The sequence below is a fragment of the Lepidochelys olivacea genome (assembly GCF_965140295.1).
Source record: "Lepidochelys olivacea isolate rLepOli2 genome assembly, chromosome: 1".
Classification (NCBI taxonomy): Eukaryota; Metazoa; Chordata; order Testudines; family Cheloniidae; genus Lepidochelys; species Lepidochelys olivacea.
The window spans coordinates 7752317-7769829 of record NC_140411.1 but is presented as its reverse complement, the minus strand read 5'-3'; the positions used below and the strand labels follow the sequence as shown (position 1 = coordinate 7769829).

General features: G+C 45.8%; 1 protein-coding gene across 1 annotated transcript in view; it reads left to right on the top strand.

The window, feature by feature from the left end:
- LOC311513750 (olfactory receptor 51G2-like) overlaps positions 1-10295 on the top strand; it is a gene marked incomplete at both ends in the record, with an annotated part of 92854 nt that extends 82559 nt beyond the window's left edge. Inside the window, one exon of the mRNA XM_084615815.1 lies at positions 9461-10295. Within this exon, the coding sequence (XP_084471941.1) occupies positions 9461-10295 (835 nt within the window). The remainder of the gene's footprint in view (positions 1-9460) is intronic.
- Between the last annotated feature and the right edge of the window lie 7218 nt (positions 10296-17513).

Genomic DNA, 17513 nt, shown 5'->3' with positions numbered 1-17513 from the left:
GAGAGGCTGAGGGAACTGGGATTGTTTAGTCTGCGGAAGAGAAGAATGAGGGGGGATTTGATAGCTGCTTTCAACTACCTGAGAGGTGGTTCCAGAGAGGATGGTTCTAGACTATTCTCAGTGTTGGAAGAGGACAGGACAAGGAGTAATGGTCTCAAGTTGCAGTGGGGGAGGTTTAGGTTAGATATTAGGAAAAACTTTTTCACTAGGAGGGTGGTGAAACACTGCAATGCGTTGCCTAGGGAGGTGGTGGAATCTCCTTCCTTAGAAGTTTTTAAGGTCAGGCTTGACAAAGCCCTGGCTGGGATGATTTAATTGGGGATGGGTCCTGCTTTCGAGCAGGGGTTGGACTAGATGACCTCCTGAGGTCCCTTCCAACCCTGATATTCTATGATTCTATGATTCTATGGGGACAGAACAAATTTCTAAAAGTCAAGCTTATGAAATATATAGCCGCAACAGTTGTGTTAGAAAGGTCGCTGACCGCAAAAGAACAGACAGTGAATAACAAGAGGGGGCCTAGTGGGGGAGACGCTTGTTTTTGCTTCTGACCAGTGTTAATTTTGCAATGTATTTCAAGTAAGGTAATTAATACGGAAGTATGTGTAATTTGTCTGTGGTTTTAAGCATTAAAAAGCTGTGTGTGCTTTGCATCGGGGGGCAGCTACTTCGAGCTGTTACCCCCCTGCATTTGTAATCAATAAAGGAGCCTCAGGCCTGTTCTGATCCAAAGACAAAGTGTGGTTAATTTTCCACCACACTGTTTATGATGTTACAGGAGTGTAACTCCCTGAGTTTCTGGTAATCTCAGCATGCTGACCTGCTAGCTGCCCCCACCTCAGTCATTTGTCCCAGAGAGGAAAGATGATTCAGGGCTTAAAGTGCTGTCCTCGGACTCAGAAGTCCTGGCTTCAGTTCCAGGCTCTTCCACAGACCTCTTCTGTGACCTTGGGCAGCTCACTTAGTCCATCGGTCCCACAGCAACATGTGTTTTAATACGGCTCAATGTGAAGGTGTACATCTTGGAGGAAGAGATAAGCCATCCATATTGTATGGGGGACCCAATGCTGGGAAGCACTGATTCCGAAAAACACTTGGGGGTCATAGTGGATAATCAGCTGAACATGAGCTTCTAGTGCCACACTACAGCCAAAAAAACAAATTCAATCCAGGATGTACAACTGGGGGAATCTTGAGTAGGAGCAGGGAGGTTATTTTACCTCTCGTGTTTGGCACTGGTGTGACCGTGGCTGGAATATTTTGTGCAGTTCTGGTGTCTATAGTTCAAGGAGGACATTGATACAATGGAAAGAGTCCAGAGAAAAGCCACGAGAATGATTAAAGGATTAGAAAATCTGCCTTATACTGATAGACTAAAGGAGCTCAATCTATTTAGCTTAACAAAGAGAAGTTAAAAGGTGACTTGAACACAGTCTGTAAGTAGCTGCATAAGGAACAAAAGTTTAACAATGGGCTCTTCAATGTATCAGAGAAAGTTATAACATGATCCACTGGCTGGCAGATGAAGCTAGACACATTAAGATCGGAAATAATGTGTAATTTTATTTAACCATTGGAACAATTTACCAAGGGCTGTGGTAGATTCTCCATCACTGACAATTGTTAAATCAAGGCAGGATGTAGTTCTAGCTAAACAGCTCTGCTTTAGGACTTATTTTTGGGCAGGTCTGTGGCCTGTGCTAGGCAGGAGGTCAGACTACCTGATCACAATGGTGCCTTCTGGCCTTTGGATCTGCCCAGTGGTGTTAATAGCACTGTCCTACTACATGCAGTGTTGTACTGATAAATATGTTACAGATTGACAGGCTCCTGAACTCTACAATAAGTGGGGATATTGCTAAGTGCCATAGAAAGATTTCAGCTCTGTGTGCCTCATGAGGATGGTCTGGGGCATTGGGTGCAGAACCTGAACTCTTCCCAACACCACTTGGTGATGAGGCCTGTCATCAGCAGAGCCCCCTTTGACAAGGGAGTTCTGGGCCCCTGCTACAGTTTGTCAGTAAGAGGGGGAATCAGGACGTGCTTTCAGAGAGTGAAGGATCTGAGGAACGTTGCCTAGCTTAGCAGAGCCCTGCTGGGCTGCCCCTTGCTCTGATCCTGATCCCCACCCCTTCCGTGAGCACCGAGAGCCCCTCTAGAGCTGCAGATAGACCTCACACCCTGCATCCATATTTCCAACATCACCCAGTTTGGGGGTAGCTGGATCTGGTAGAGGGGGTTGTTTGGGTCTAATAGAGAGCTAGTAGCAGGCTTTTGGAGCTGGGCTTTGAACACATCCCTTTCTATTAAACATGTGCATGGCCTTGCTTAACCGGCGTGTGCATGTCTCATGCCTGAACATGAGAAAAGACCCTCTGAGCTGTGCCTCAGGCACCAAGTGACTCTGCGAGCCCGTCACTGTTGTGTTGGCTCTCTGCGGCGTAACCATATTCCTTACAACTGGAAACTATAGTTGAAGTAATAGTAAGGACCAGAATTATCAGATCCACAGAGGAACATGATCTGTTGGGGAAGAATCAACACAGCTTTTCAAAGGGAAATCCTGCCTCTCCAATCTATTAGAATTCTTTGAGGGGGTCCTCAAACATGCAGGGTAGAGGGATCCAGTGGATATATTGTATTTGGAATTTGAGAAAGTGACAAGGTCCCTCACCAAGGCTCTTAAGAAAAGGAAGCAGTCCTGGGAGAAGAAGGAAGGTTCTCTCATAGATCAGTAACTGGTTAAAAGATACAAAGCAACGGGTAGCAATAAATGGTCAGTTTTCAAAATGGAGACAGGTAAACAGTGGCATCCTTCTGGGGCCAGTATTGGGAGCAGTGCTGTTCAACATATTCATAAATGATCTGGAAAAAGGGATTAACTGTGAGGTGGCAAAATTTGCAAATGAGACAAAATGACTGAATATATTTAAGAGGAAATCAGATTTTGAAGAGTTACAAAGCAATCTCACAAAAGTGGGTGACTGGGCAATAAAATGGGAGATGAAACTCAGTGTTAATAACTGGAAGCAATACACATCAGAAAACATAATCCCAACTATACACACAAAATGATGGTGTCTAAATTAGCTGTTAGCACTCAAGAAAGGTTTCAGAGGAGCAGCCGTGTTAGTGTGGAGAGTTCTCTGACAAGGTTCACTCGTTGTGCAGCAGCAGTCAAAAAAGAGAACAGAATGTTAGGAACCATTAGGAAAGACACAAATAAGAATACAGAAAATAACATGCTTCTGTATAAATCCATGATACGCCCACAGCTTGAGTACTGTGTGCAGTTCTGGTCACTGCAACTCAAAAAAGATATATTAGAATTGGAGTAGGTACAGAGATGGGCAACAAAAAATGTTTGGGGGTATGGAACAGTTTCCCTATGAGGAGAAATTAAGAAGACTGGGACTTCTCAGCTTGGAAAAGAGAAGATGAAGTGGTGATATGACAGAAGTCTATAAAATCATGTGTGGTGTGGCGAAACTGAATCAGGAAATGTTATTTGTCCCTTCACAAAACACACCAACCAGGGGGTCGCCCATGCAGTTAACAGGCAGCATGTTTAAAACAAATAAAAGGCAGTAGTTCTTCACACAATGCAGAGTCAGCCTGTGGAACTCAATGCCAGGGGATGTTGTGAAGTCCAAAAGCACAACTGGATTAAAAAAGGAACTAGATAAGTCCATGGAGGATTGGTCCATCAGTGGCTCTTAGCCAAGATGGTCAGGTAAGCAACCCCATGCTGTGGGTGTCTCAAAACATCTGACCGTCAGAAGATGGGATCAGATGACGGAGGATGGGCCACTTGATAATTGCCCTCTTCTGTCCATTCCCTCTGAATCACCTGGCACTGGCCACTGTCAGAAGACAGAACATGGGGGTAGATGGACATTGGTCTGAATCCATATGGCCACTCTTCTGTTCTTAAATTGTTCCTCTGATGGATGGGCTGGTGGAGACAAGCCTTTTCCAGGGGCTCCCTCTGTTATAAGGCTGGTGTAGCCACCCTAGCAGATATCCATGGTAGGGTAACCACATGTCCCGTTTTGGCCAGGACAGTCCCTTTTTAAAGCTCTCTCCCAGCCACACCAACTTTTTTTTAATGTCAAAAGGAGCCATTTGTCTTGGTTGGTCTTGGTGACTTGACCAGCTGGGAGGAGGAAATGGGACAAATGCCCACTTCTGTGAAAAACGTGGGGAAGTGGGGAATGGAAGAATCTTCTGGGAAGGTGAATGGAGAAGCCAGCCCCTGAAAATTCGGGGCTAGTGCTGCCACCTAGGGGTGAGGTCCTGTAGCATGAGGGACAGAGGCTCATGGGTTGAGCAAGAGCTGGGCTGGAAAACAATTTTTTTTCACTCCATGAAACATTTTGACCGAAAGTGAAGCGTTTCCTTTTCATTCACTTTTTTGGGCAGAGTATTCATAGAAAAAGGATCATTTTAATCTGAAAGTTACTGCCCAGCTGCAACTGCCTGGATCCCAAAGAGAAACTAGAGTCTTTTCATCTGCCTCATCGTCATAACGTAAATGAAGTTTGGACTGACTGAGTCTATGGCTGCACTCTGCAATTCCCATCTCCATGCAGCCCTCTTCAACCTGTACAACGCCTCTCCAGCAGATCCTGCAGGCAGTAGCTACTGTGACTGGCCCTGGTAGCACTTCTCTGATCAGCCTGTGCCAGCAGGGAGCTGAAGAGGTTCCTAGAGCAATTGTGGAGGCCCAGAGATTGTGGGTGGGTAGGTCTAGCTATCAGTGGATCACTGAGATCTGTGCCTAACTTTGGGGATCCCTGGATCCTTCGTCCCCCTTTTAATTCATAAGGGAGAAGGGAAGGAACACCCCCCTCCCCAGAACAATCCAAGGGAAATTTCCATGTAGGGAGCCTTGTGGTCTCTCCCTTCCCTGGCCTGCACCCTGGGTTTGTCATTCAGGACAGGGGGCTGCCGGGGAGAAATCCGGTCCTATGTTGTTAATAATAATTACTATTATATTATATTTTATTTCAGCAGGATCACAGCTGTGACAGCATCATCATTACCACTCGGCCACCTTTGAGGTAGCCCTGTGACTAACTGAAACTATATGAACAGGGATGACAAGCCCAGATACAAGGAATAGAGCCTGCAGCAGGGCTGACACTGCAGTCCAGTTGGGTAGCCTCACCACACGTCCCCTGTGATTTGGTCTCCTGCCATAGGTCATGAGAGGGGTTAAAGCTGGTGCACACTTAGCCAAGCATCTCAGGTTCCCAAATGGCCAAGTGGCCCCCAGGGGAAAGTGCCGGCATCTTCATATAGACACCTGCCTCCCCGTCTGAACAGAGACTGCCTGCTGCCCATGCAACCGCTCCAATGACTCCTTGTCCTCTAGGATGAAGACCTCTGGCGGCTTCTCTTCTAGCAGGAATTGGGTACGTTGGCAGGTTTCACCGTCTTTAAAATGTGAAGTGAAGCGTAAAGGCTGCAGGCTGGCTCCATTCTGGATCCACTCTGATGGGGACCCGGGCAGGCCGAGGGACTTCAGACTTCCCCAGCGATGTCTGAGCGTGTCTGTGTGAAGAGCTTCTCAGCATTGTGAACTCAGCGACATGGCTGGAGCCCAGAAATAGGCTCTGCCAGCACGTAGCTCCAGTGTTGTCTCTCCACCTCCCTGGGGGGGGTCACTGAGAGACCGCTTTTCTTTAGCTATTGCTTCTTTTCCAGAAGCCTGGTGTTAAATTAAGAAGAGCCAGGCTAGTTTCACCTAATACAGCCATAGCTTAAATACCCCAATAGTCAACCCAATATAGCTCTACAGCAAACATCCCAAGAACTGGGTTTTACAGACACATTCATTATGGCAGCTCAGCTCCATGCCTGTCCCAATGTCATTCCAGTGTGTGATGTATTTTATGAATTCAGGATATAGACATTCAGAGAGAGAGAGAGAGAGAGAGAGAGAGAGCAAGCAATAGAGAACATTTGTGTGTGAAATGAGGTTCCATTTCCTTGAATACTCATGCATTTGACTTTGAATCCACTTCTTGTAAATCCACATCATGGTGCAAATAAGAGGTGCTGGGGTTACTCTGTACTAGAGAGTGAGAGCTCAGGGAATGAATATTTTCTATACTGACCCCAATGCCTGTTACCACTCCGGATACAGGCTACAGACTGACAGAACAGAACCTGAGGAGAACCCGTCAGCTATTAACCCAGGGACAGAGGAGTTATTGGACTTTTGTTGGCAGACAAGCAACTGACTGATGGCTGAGACGCTGCGATCTCTACAGGTTCTGAAGAAATCCAGATGACAAACTCGACACTGTAAGTCACACTCTGACATGACAATGAGAAATCATCTCTGAAGGAAGATGAGAGGGGAAACAATGGGTTGACGGGTGTGTACCAAAGTACAGATGTGTAAATATTATGCCAGAACTTTTAATTGTAATACAAATATTACAAACTACACTTTCATGACATGAATAGATGTTGAGAGCCTGCTGCAGAGTTGTTGCAATCTCGAAGGCAAGGAGCAGTGGTAACTTTGTGCTTAATCTCTTTGACTCTAGAAAGTATTTCAGAAGTACTCCAACTAGTATTCAAAATGGGCTTGTGCTATTAACGCTTTGTTCAGTAAACAGTTGTACGATACTGTCTCCTGGTCACTGACCAGAAGCTCTTTCTAACACTGACATTCAGGGTGATGAACACAAACCCTCTGCAATACCTGGGCAAGACTTTCCAAAAAGTCCTGAGAGAAAAGAACTGATAGTTTGTATTTCAGCAAACACGAGAGCTGAGGGGCAGGAAAGGGGAGTGTAACAGAGCTTGCATGTAATTTACGCCCATCACCTGTTACATGAGCATGGCTGAAGTAACTTGCACACTCAGCTTGACATTAGCGCAAACCTAGTGTTTGCATATTCACACTTTTGTGATGCCATCCCTTCCCCCGCCCAGCTGAAGTAACTCTCTGTGTTACCTTGTAACTTGCTAAAAATCTACAGACCCTTACACAGGGAGAGTGTGGCCGATTGGATCACAGATCCCCCCTTGGAGGCTGCCACCTGATGTGCCAGGACTACGTCTGCTCCTGCTTTCCTGCTCTGTCAGCTTCGGACTTCAGTGCCCTGCCTGGTTTGAGCCAGACTTGCTAGCCTGCTGCAAACCCAGACCGAGGTCTGAATCACGTCCCACAAACTGAAAGCTTAACTGAGAGCAGCTTACAGAAGTGTGCCTGTCTTTAACACACAGATGTCCAACTCCCAATGGGGTCCAAACTCTAAATAAATCTGTTTTACCCTTCTCAGTTGCCTTCCCACTCTAAGCTCTAGGGTACAGATGTGGGGACCCGCATGAAAAAAACCCTAAACTTATTTTTACCAGCTTAGGTTAAAAACTTTCCCAAGGCACACATTTCGCCTTGTCTTTGAACAGTATGCTGCCACCACCCAAGTGATTTAGACAAAGAACGGAGACAGGACCACTTGGAGTTCCTATTTCCCCCAAATATCCCCACAAGCCCTTACACCCCCTTTCCTGGGGATGCTTGAGAATAAACAAGGTGAGCACAAACCAGCCTTGAATTTTTAAGACCCAAAAACCCAATAAGATTCTTAAAAAACAGAACTTTATTAGAAGAACAACAAAAAAAAAAGAGAAAGGAGAACAACTCTGTAAGATCAGAATGAAAGATAATCTTACAGGCAGTCAGATTCAAAACAAAGAGAATCCCTCTAGGCAAAACCTTAGTTTACAAAAAGACACAAAAAACAGGAATACACATTCCCTCCAGCACAGCGAATTTCACAAGCCAAAACAAAGAAAACCTAACTCATTTTCTTGCTAGATTACTAACTAACTTTACAGGAGTTGGAAGGCTTGCATCCTTGATCTGTTCCCGGCAAAGGTATCAGGCAGACAGACAAAAGCCTTTTCCCCCCCTCCAGGTTTGAAGGTATCTTGTCCCCTCATTGGTCATTTTGGGTCAGGTGCCAGCCGGGTTACCTGAGCTTCTTAACCCTTTACAGGTAAAAGGACTTTGCTTCTGGCCAGGAGGGATTTCGTAGCACTGTATACAGAAAGGTGGTTACCCTTCCCTTTATATTTATGAAGGGAAGGGTAACTACTCATCAGTTGGTTCACCCTCTATAACACTGATAGAGAGGTATGCACAGCTGTTTGCACCCCTGCCCAGGTATTAATACATACTCTGGGTCAATTAAAAAGTGAAAAGTGATTGTATTAAATACAGAAAGTAGGATTTAAGAGGTTCCAAGTAGTAACAGACAAAACATCTTGTGGGTGGAGACCCCCTCCACTGCTCTATACAAAGTCCAGTTGCAAAATGGAGTTTTGGGGTCCCCCGGGCAAGTCACATGTCCACGCATGACTGAGTTCCCTATCAGCCAAGCCACATTACTGGGAAAGCCCAGATGTGGATCGGCATCTCCTAGTTCATTGTTGGCATTATGGCTTCTTGATCGGGCACTGACTGAGAATAGTCTTTTCTCAGGAAGCTGACCAACTGCTTCACTGAAACCTACTCAGAATTAAACAAGTATGCAGCCAATATTCATAACTTCAAATGCAAAAATGAGACATGTATACAAACAGGATTAATAGATTCAGTAGATCATAACCTCTACAGAAGCAATAAAACATGTTTATACGTAGCTTCAATGCAGGACAGCTAAATAGAATCACTGTTTTCAGCTCTATAGAATGACTGTTTTCACTGCACTTGCCATGTCTTTACCATCTGATACATATGATACAACGGGTCACACTCAGAAGTGGAGGGCCAGAAAGGGTGTCTTTAGGAAGGTCGCAACTGTACAATCACACAGTGCTCAAGTAGGCTGTAGAACTCAAAGCCACAAGATACAAATGGGGCCAAGGGCTAAGTATGATTCAAAGAAGGACTGGAGGTTGATATGGGTAACCAGAAAATCCAATTACAGTCATGAGGATTTGTTTTTTAAAGTCTTGGAAGAGCTCTAAACCTTCCAGATTTACATCACAAAATATGTCTAACTAGTTGGTGTCAGGGGGACACTTTTCCTGGGAGCAGGTTATCTCATAGCTGCCTATTGCAGGGCTTCTTCCACTTTCCTCTGTATCATCTGGAACTGGTCACTGGATACTGGGCTAGATGAACTGCAGGTCTGATCCACTCTGGCAGTGCCTATCTTCCTATTGGTGCTGCAAATCCAAGGATATTTATTTGCTGATCTTCCTTAAGCTCCTGAAAGTCTCTCAAGTGGCACAGAGAGCAGAAAAATGTCTCATTAAATATCATCTAGTCTCCTGTTCTTTTTTATTTTAGGAAGTAAATCTCAAAACTCTTTGGAATGGCCCAGCCCATTATGTCAGCTGCGAATTACACCGAATTCAACTCTGCAGTGTTCCTTCTCACTGGGATACCTGGGCAGGAAGACGTCCATATCTGGATCTCTATCTTATTCAGCTTAATGTACGCTATTTCGATAGTAGGAAATTCAGTCATTCTGTTCATTATAAAAACAGATCCAAGCCTCCATGAGCCCATGTACATGTTCCTTTCCATGTTGGCTGTCACAGACCTTAGCTTATCTATATCCACCATACCGACAATCCTGGGCCTATACTTGTTCAACTCTAGGGAGATAAGCCTTAATGCTTGTTTTGGGCAGCTGTTCTTCCTCCACTTTCTTGCAAAAATTGAATCTTCCGTGCACTTGTTGATGGCCTTTGACCGCTTTGTTGCCATCTGTAACCCGCTGAGATATGCTTCCATCTTAACTCCACCGAGAATAGCCAAGATGGGGTTGGTGTTTGTGGTAAGAGGGCTGGCTGTAGCATTACCATTCCCCTGTCTCCTGAAAAGGTTCCAATACTGTCAAGCCAACGTCCTCTCGCATTCCTACTGCCTGCACCAGGATGTCATGAAGTTGGCTTGTTCGGATATCACAGTCAACTACATCTATGGCTTGTTTACTACTCTCTTCACGTTTGGATTGGACTCACTGCTCATCTTCCTCTCTTACATGATGATTCTCAAAACAGTGCTGAGCATCACGTCCCACACGGAGTGCCTCAGGGCCCTGAACACCTGCGTCTCCCACCTGTGTGCCGTCCTGCTCTTCTACACACCAAACGTCAGCCTGGCTGTGATACACAGATTTGGGAATAGCTCTTCTCACTTACTTAAGATTCTCCTGGGCTATGTCTACCTGCTGGTCCCCCCCGTGATGAATCCAATTGTGTACAGTGTGAAAAGCAAACATCTTCGTGAGAGGATAATCAGGGCATTTGTCAAGTGAAGGGTCAGTTCATCACTTGGTTCTGGCACCTGTGACACAGGATCCAAAAAACATGAGTGACGGCCACGGCCACCTATTCCATCCTGGTTCCTTTTTCCCTGAGGCCCCTCCTTTTGCCTCATCTCTTCCCCCAGGGCCCCACCCCTATACTCCCCTTTCACAGAGTGTCATAAACATACAGCTATGGGTAGCATAAAATCCCTCCTTTACCTGTAAAGGGGTAAGAAGCTCAGATAACCTGGTTGGCACCTGACCAAAAGGACCAATAAGGGGAGAAGATACTTTCAAATCTGTGGGGGAAGGTTTTTATTGGTGTTCTCTTGGGAGAAAGAGGGGGACCAGGCAGGAAAGAAAAAAACCTCTCCTAAACCATACCTGAAATAATCCTCTAAGATTACAAATTGTAAGTATAGCAAGAGAAGGCGTTAGTTTACCTTTTGTTTTAGCTTGTGAATTTTCTCTGTGCTAAGAGGGAGGTTTATCCCTTTTTTTTTTTTTGTAATTTTGAAGTTTGCCTGGAGGGGAATCCTCTGTGTTTGAACCTGATTACCCTGTAAAATTACCTTCCATCCTGATTTTACAGAGGTGCTTGTTTTATTTTGTTTTTATAATACAGTTCTGTTTTTTAAGAATCTGATTGGTTTTTAGTGTCCTAAAAACCCAAGGGTCTGGTCTGTCCTCACCTGGTTTACCTATTTGGTTGGTAGATTATTCTCAAACCTCCCCAGAAAAGGGGGTAAAGAGGTGGGGGGAATATTTTAGGGAAACAGGAACTCCAAGTGGTTCTTTTCCTGAATCTTTCTCTAACTCACATGGTGGTGGCAGTAGTACCCATCCAAGGACAAGAAAGGATTTGTGCCTTGGGGAAGTTTTTAACCTAAGCTGGTAGAAATAAGCTTCGGGGGTCTTTCATGCGGGTCCCCACATCTGTACCCCAGTGTTCAGAGAGGGGAGGGAACCCTGACACTGAGACTCTGCTCCCTTGTCTGGCTGGAAGCCAGAGCCGGGCCATGGTAAGAGCTGCCCAGACAGCCACAGCCACTGTGGGTGCCCCAGACCCTCCACATTTTACTCCCCAGGATGTACAAGCCAGGGAAAGTGGGCAGTCTGGGGTTCCTCACAGCAGCCAGTGCTCCCGGAGCAGCTCTTACCATGGCCTGACTCAGGCCTGCATGTAAGGCGGAGCATCGGGGAAAGTGGAGAAGCAGGAGGCAGGGCTTAGTGGGAAGAGATGGGATACAGGGTGGGGCTTCAGGAGAAAAAGGGGAGTAGGGGATGTGGCATGTCTGAAACAAATGTCACCCCAGCAAGCAAGATGGTGGGGATGTTCCTGAGCAAAGGAGGAAGATGGGGCTGGAGGATCGGAGAGCCTGTGTTTTGGAGAAGACTAAATTAATGTGACCCCACAAAGGGGGCTCCTCTTTTAAGTATCCCAGGCTGAGAGTAAGTCACTGCAAAAATCTCAGAGGGAAGGTCAGTGTGCCTACAGGGCCACCTCAGGCCTGAAGGAGGCATCCTGAGGTGGCATCTGTCCTCAGGGACTTGGTCTGGGTGTTCTGTGCTCTAGGAAGCTGTTACCAATGAGAGTATGTCAGCCCAGTCCCCAGGCTGCTCTTGACTCCACGCTGTAGGGTGAGAACAGGCCAGTGAATCAAATCACTGTAACTTGCTCCTTGCCATTCTCAATCTCTGAAGTGCAGGGATTCTTGCCATTCTCAATCTCTGCTGGCAGACCAGAGAATCCAGCCAGGCCTGTCACCACTCAGGAGACTGGAAGTCTGGTCCTGTGGTCCAGGCACTGCTCTGTGACTCAGGACTGCTGTGTTTGATTCCCTGACATGTGTCACCTTGGTCAAGCCATTGGCTGTCTCTGATTCTCTGGACAGGTGGATAATAGCCCTGCCCTGCCTCACAGCAGGCTGAGCACTGTGGTGACTGGGCCCAGGCTCACACAGGTTTCAGCAAAGGCTGCTTCCACAAGAAAGGGGACAAAAGATGGGAAGATGTTCTCAGAGACACAGGGAAACTAAGCTGTGTCCCAAGAGCTCCTTGGCTTTCCAAAAGAATGTAAGATGGGCCAGCTCTGTTCCTCTATTTCCAGAGCAAACCCTGTCTAACTCAGTTGGTAGTGAGACGTGAGATAGATGAGTATAGACGTGTGACAGCTGCCTGTTATTTTAAATCCATTTTCTCTAATGCTTTGTTCTATTTGACAATAAACCTTCTACTTTGAAGGAGGCTGGGGTGGACTTTGTAGTGCTGGTCACAAAACCCCCTAAAGGGAAGAGACTGTGCTGTCCAATCAGACTTGCTTTGTGATAATTGTGATGTTGCACTCTATTTGTTTATGGAAATATGCTTATGAGTGTAAATATGACATAACTGGAATATGCTTTGTGCTAGGTACGCCATGTAACATATCTTTGCAAAGGTTATTATCTACTGAATGTGTTCATCCTATTTCTATCCATGTATCATTTTTATATCTGAAGTTATGAGCACTGCTTCTATGCTTTTATTTGAAGTGTTTGCTGTAGGAAACACATAAGGGAGATTTGGCCAACATATTGTGAAGGGACGATTCAAGTAATTGGGAGTACTTAACTAACAATAGACTTTGGGAGATGCCAATCCACATCTGAACTTTTCTGGGAACGTTCAAACTAACATGGAAACAATGGTGTCAGCCTGCAAAAAGCTGAATTGTTCATGGACATGTGACCATGTCACCTGGTACTGGAATCCATCTTTAACCTCGTGCCTTTCCATTTAGAAGGAGGGCTGGGAACCCAGAGAGAGACAAAGGATTCCCGCCTTGTGCACAAGCTATAAAATTGGATGTAACAGAACAAAGGCCCCAGTCATGTGGAATCCCCTGCTTTTCACCTAAGATGCCTGCTGGAACTAAGAAGGACTGTACCAGGGGAAAGGATTGGTTCCACACTAGGAAGGAGTATAGTCTGTGAAAAAAGCTTATTGGAACATCTCTGAAGATGAGATTTACCTGTATTCAGTTTCTTAATGTATTAGGCTTAGACTTGCATGTTTTGTTTTATTTTGCCTGGTAACTTACTTTGTTCTGTCTGTAATTACTTGGAACCACTTAAATCCCACCTTTTATACTTAATAAAATAATTTTTGTTTATTAATTAATCAGAGTAAGTGATTAATACCTGGGGGAGCAAACAGCTGTGCATATCTCTCTATCAGTGTTATAGGGGCCAGACAATTTATGCGTTTACCCTATATAAGCTTTATACAGAGTAAAACGGATTTATTTGGGGTTTAGGCTCCCAGAAAGACTGATTACTGGGTGCTGGGAAAGTCCCTGTTAACTGAGAAGCCCCTGGGTTAAGTGAACCTTAGTTTCTGTGAACTGCAGGGGGGCATGGCCCAACCTCTTGATCTGTGCTGGAGCCAACTGGTGTGCCTAGCTCAGCAAGATGGGAATGGAGAGAAGCCTTTTCTGGCAGGGGTGTGTGTTCTCTTTGGCATCCCAGCACATCTAGTGGCAGTCTTGAAGGAGTTTCTGTGACCCAACCCGTCACTATAATCTTTTAGCATAGATGAGGTTCCGTTCCCAGCTGCAAGAATGGGACAATTTTGAGACTTTCCCCAAGACAGGAAAGGACCTGGTTAAGAAGGTAAAGAGACCATATATCCCAGTTTTACTGTGACAATCCCGGTTCTTCATGGCCAGTGTATATCCTTATTGAGTGCCTATCAGGATTCAGAGGAGCAACTTCTTCAAGTTGCGTCCAAGATAACATTCCACTCAAGACAATTATTAACCGGGTAAAAAAATGACTAGGTAAGTTCATGGAAGATAGTTCCATCTGTGGCTCTGTGGTGGGAAATTAACCATGTCTTCTGTTTCAAATCAGAATCACCTGAGGATCCCTTATTCAAGTATACGTATAAAGGGAGAGTCAGCCATAGTTGCTCTGCATAAGCAGGAAATACAGGAGTTTATGTAGCTGAAAATCACAATTTGTTAGGCACACATCCTTTAAGAGCATTTTCCCTTATTTGGCATATAGTGCAAGCTCTAACAGGAGCTTTCCTTATTTAGGATATAGCGAAACAAGATTTTCCTGTTATTAACAAGTTGTTCTTTGCGGTTAACGGGTCTTTCCTAATTTCTAGCTGGTAGGGTGATATTTCTTAAGCTATGTTGCTGCAATTGCCCCACACTGGAATTTTTCTGACTCTCTTTTTATGCTCTCTATACACAGTTAGCTTGACCAAAGCTTTAGGCCTACTTGGGAAGTGTTAGGGGGCTTATTCCTTCACCCACTTACTTCTCTGGTCCTTCTCGCATGAACAGAGAGTAACAATACCTGAAGTCCAAAGGTGCAAACAATTTGATGTTTATTGGGGTGAACTTCCAGCAAGCATGATTCCAGTTTCCTTCCTTAGTATCCTCCTTCCCAGCTCTGACACCACAGAGCCTTACACCTGAGTCCCTGTTCCCATTCCTACCCTTAGCCAAACATGATTCCAACTTCCTTACTCCCATTCCCTGTTCCCATTTCCCTCACCCATACACACACCCACCGCCTCCCACCCACACCCACTCACTTCCTCATTGACTACAGATAATATAGTAAAACTTGAGTTCTGCTTAGCTATACCTTAACCAATCATTTTCCTGAAATTTAACTAACCAATCCTAACATATTGTAACATGATTATGTAACCAATTATATCCCACCACCTTCATTAGTTTACACCCAGCAAAATTAATTATACAGCAGACAGGAACAATCACAGAACCAGATAGTGATTATACAGACAAACAATAACAAAGTGGGAACTATAATGACAAAACAATACAGAAGTGAGGATTTCACATCCCAGCTATTGGTAAGTGAGTTCTTGCCAGACAGGATGCTATCAAACTAAGTTTCCTTTTGTATTTTCTAGGCACTTCCTTTTCTCTGGAGGTGATAGGAATACAATCCTGTCTTGATAGGGCCTAACAGCCCAATAGCACCTTATTTCAATGTGACTAGTTTGGAATGTGAGGAGGTGACCGGTCGCTTCCTAGCTTATGGCTGCCTCTGCTGCTTAGCCAAAGGCCTTAGCCTAAGAACAGGGCCTCAGACTGTCACAGTAAGAGAAGGCCCTTACTCCAGCAGACAGTGATTTTGATTCTTTCTTTTATACCTGTAGAACTAACCAAGTGATAAGAATACACCTAAATTCTTAAAGTACAGGCCTTTGCAGACAGGCCTGAATATCTATATCCTAACAGGAAGTTTAGGCCTACTGGATTTTTCCTCCACAGCTCTTAGCCAAGATGGTCACGGACACAACCCCATGCTGTGGGTGTCTCAAAACCACTGACCGTCAGAAGACGGGATCAGATGACGGAGGATGGGCCGCTTGATAATCGCCCTCTTCTGTCCATTCCCTCTGAAGCACCTGGCACTGGCCACTATCAGAAGACAGGACACGGGGGTAGATGGACATTGGTCTGAATCCATATGGCCACTCCTCTGTTCTTAAATTGTTCCTCCGATGGATGGGCTGGTGGAGACAAGCCTTTTCCAGGGGCTCCCTCTGTTATAAAGCTGGTGCAGCCACCCTAGCAGACATCCATGGTAGGGTGACCACACGTCCCGTTTTGACCAGGACAGTCCCTTTTTTAAGTTCTCTCCCAGCCACACCAACTTTTTTTTTAATGTCAAAAGGAGCCATTTGTCTTGGTTGGTCTTGGTGACTTGACCAGCTGGGAGGAGGAAATGGGACAAATGCCCACTTCTGTGAAAAACGTGGGGAAGTGGGGAATGGAAGAATCTTCAGGGAAGGTGAATGGAGAAGCCAGCCCCCGAAATGGGGTGAGATGGGGCGGGAGGGAAGATCAGCGTTCCAGGCAAAGTTGACAGCTTCCTAAGCACTGGGTGGGCTCCTCTAGGGTTCCAGCCACGTGCAACAATCTCGTGTGAGGGAGGGAGACATCCTTGGTTGAGCAGCTGAGGGTCTCCAGTTTTCTCATTGGTAAATACGGTCACCCTAAGTTCCTGTTCTTCATGGGAGGCGAATTCGGGGCTAGTGCTGCCACCTAGGGGTGAGGTCCTGTAGCATGAGGGACAGAGGCTCATGGGTTGAGCAAGAGCTGGGCTGGAAAACAATTTTTTTTTCACTCCATGAAACATTTTGACCCAAAGTGAAGTGTTTCCTTTTCATTCACTTTTTTGGGCAGAGTATTCATAGAAAAAGGATAATTTTAATCTGAAAGTTACTGCCCAGCTGCAACTGCCTGGATCCCAAAGAGAAACTAGAGTCTTTTCATCTGCCTCATCGTCATAACGTAAATGAAGGTTGGACTGACTGAGTCTATGGCTGCACTCTGCAATTCCCATCTCCATGCAGCCCCCTTCAAACTGTACAACGCCTCTCCAGCAGATCCTGCAGGCAGTAGCTACTGTGACTGGCCCTGGTAGCACTTCTCTGATCAGCCTGTGCTAGCAGAGAGCTGGAGAGGTTCCGAGAACAATTGTGGAGGCCCAGAGATTGTGCGTGGGTAGGCCTAGCTACCAGTGGATCACTGAGATCTGTGCCTAACTTTGGGGATCCCTGGATCCTTCGTCCCCCTTTTAATTCATAAGGGAGAAGGGAAGGAACACCCCCCTTCCCAGAACAATCCAAGGGAAATTTCCATGTAGGGAGCCTTGTGGACTCTCCCTTCCCTGGCCTGCACCCTGGGTTTGTCATTCAGGACAGGGGGCTGCCGGGGAGAAATCCGGTCCTACGTTGTTAATAATAATTACTATTATATTATATTTTATTTCAGCAGGATCACAGCTGTGACAGCATCATCATTACCACTTGGCCACCTTTGAGGTAGCCCTGTGACTAACTGGAACTATATGAACAGGGATGAGAAGCCCAGATACAAGGAATAGAGCCTGCAGCAGGGCTGACACTGCAGTCCAGTTGGGTAGCCTCACCACACGTCCCCTGTGATTTGGTCTCCTGCCATAGGTCATGAGAGGGGTTAAAGCTGGTGCACACTTAGCCAAGCATCTCAGGTTCCCAAATGGCCAAGTGGTCCCCAGGGGAAAGTGCCGGCATCTTCATATAGACACCTGCCTCCCCGTCTGAACAGAGACTGCCTGCTGCCCATGCAACCGCTCCGATGACTCCTTGTCCTCTAGGATGAAGACCTCTGGCGGCTTCTCTTCTAGCAGGAATTGGGTACGTTGGCAGGTT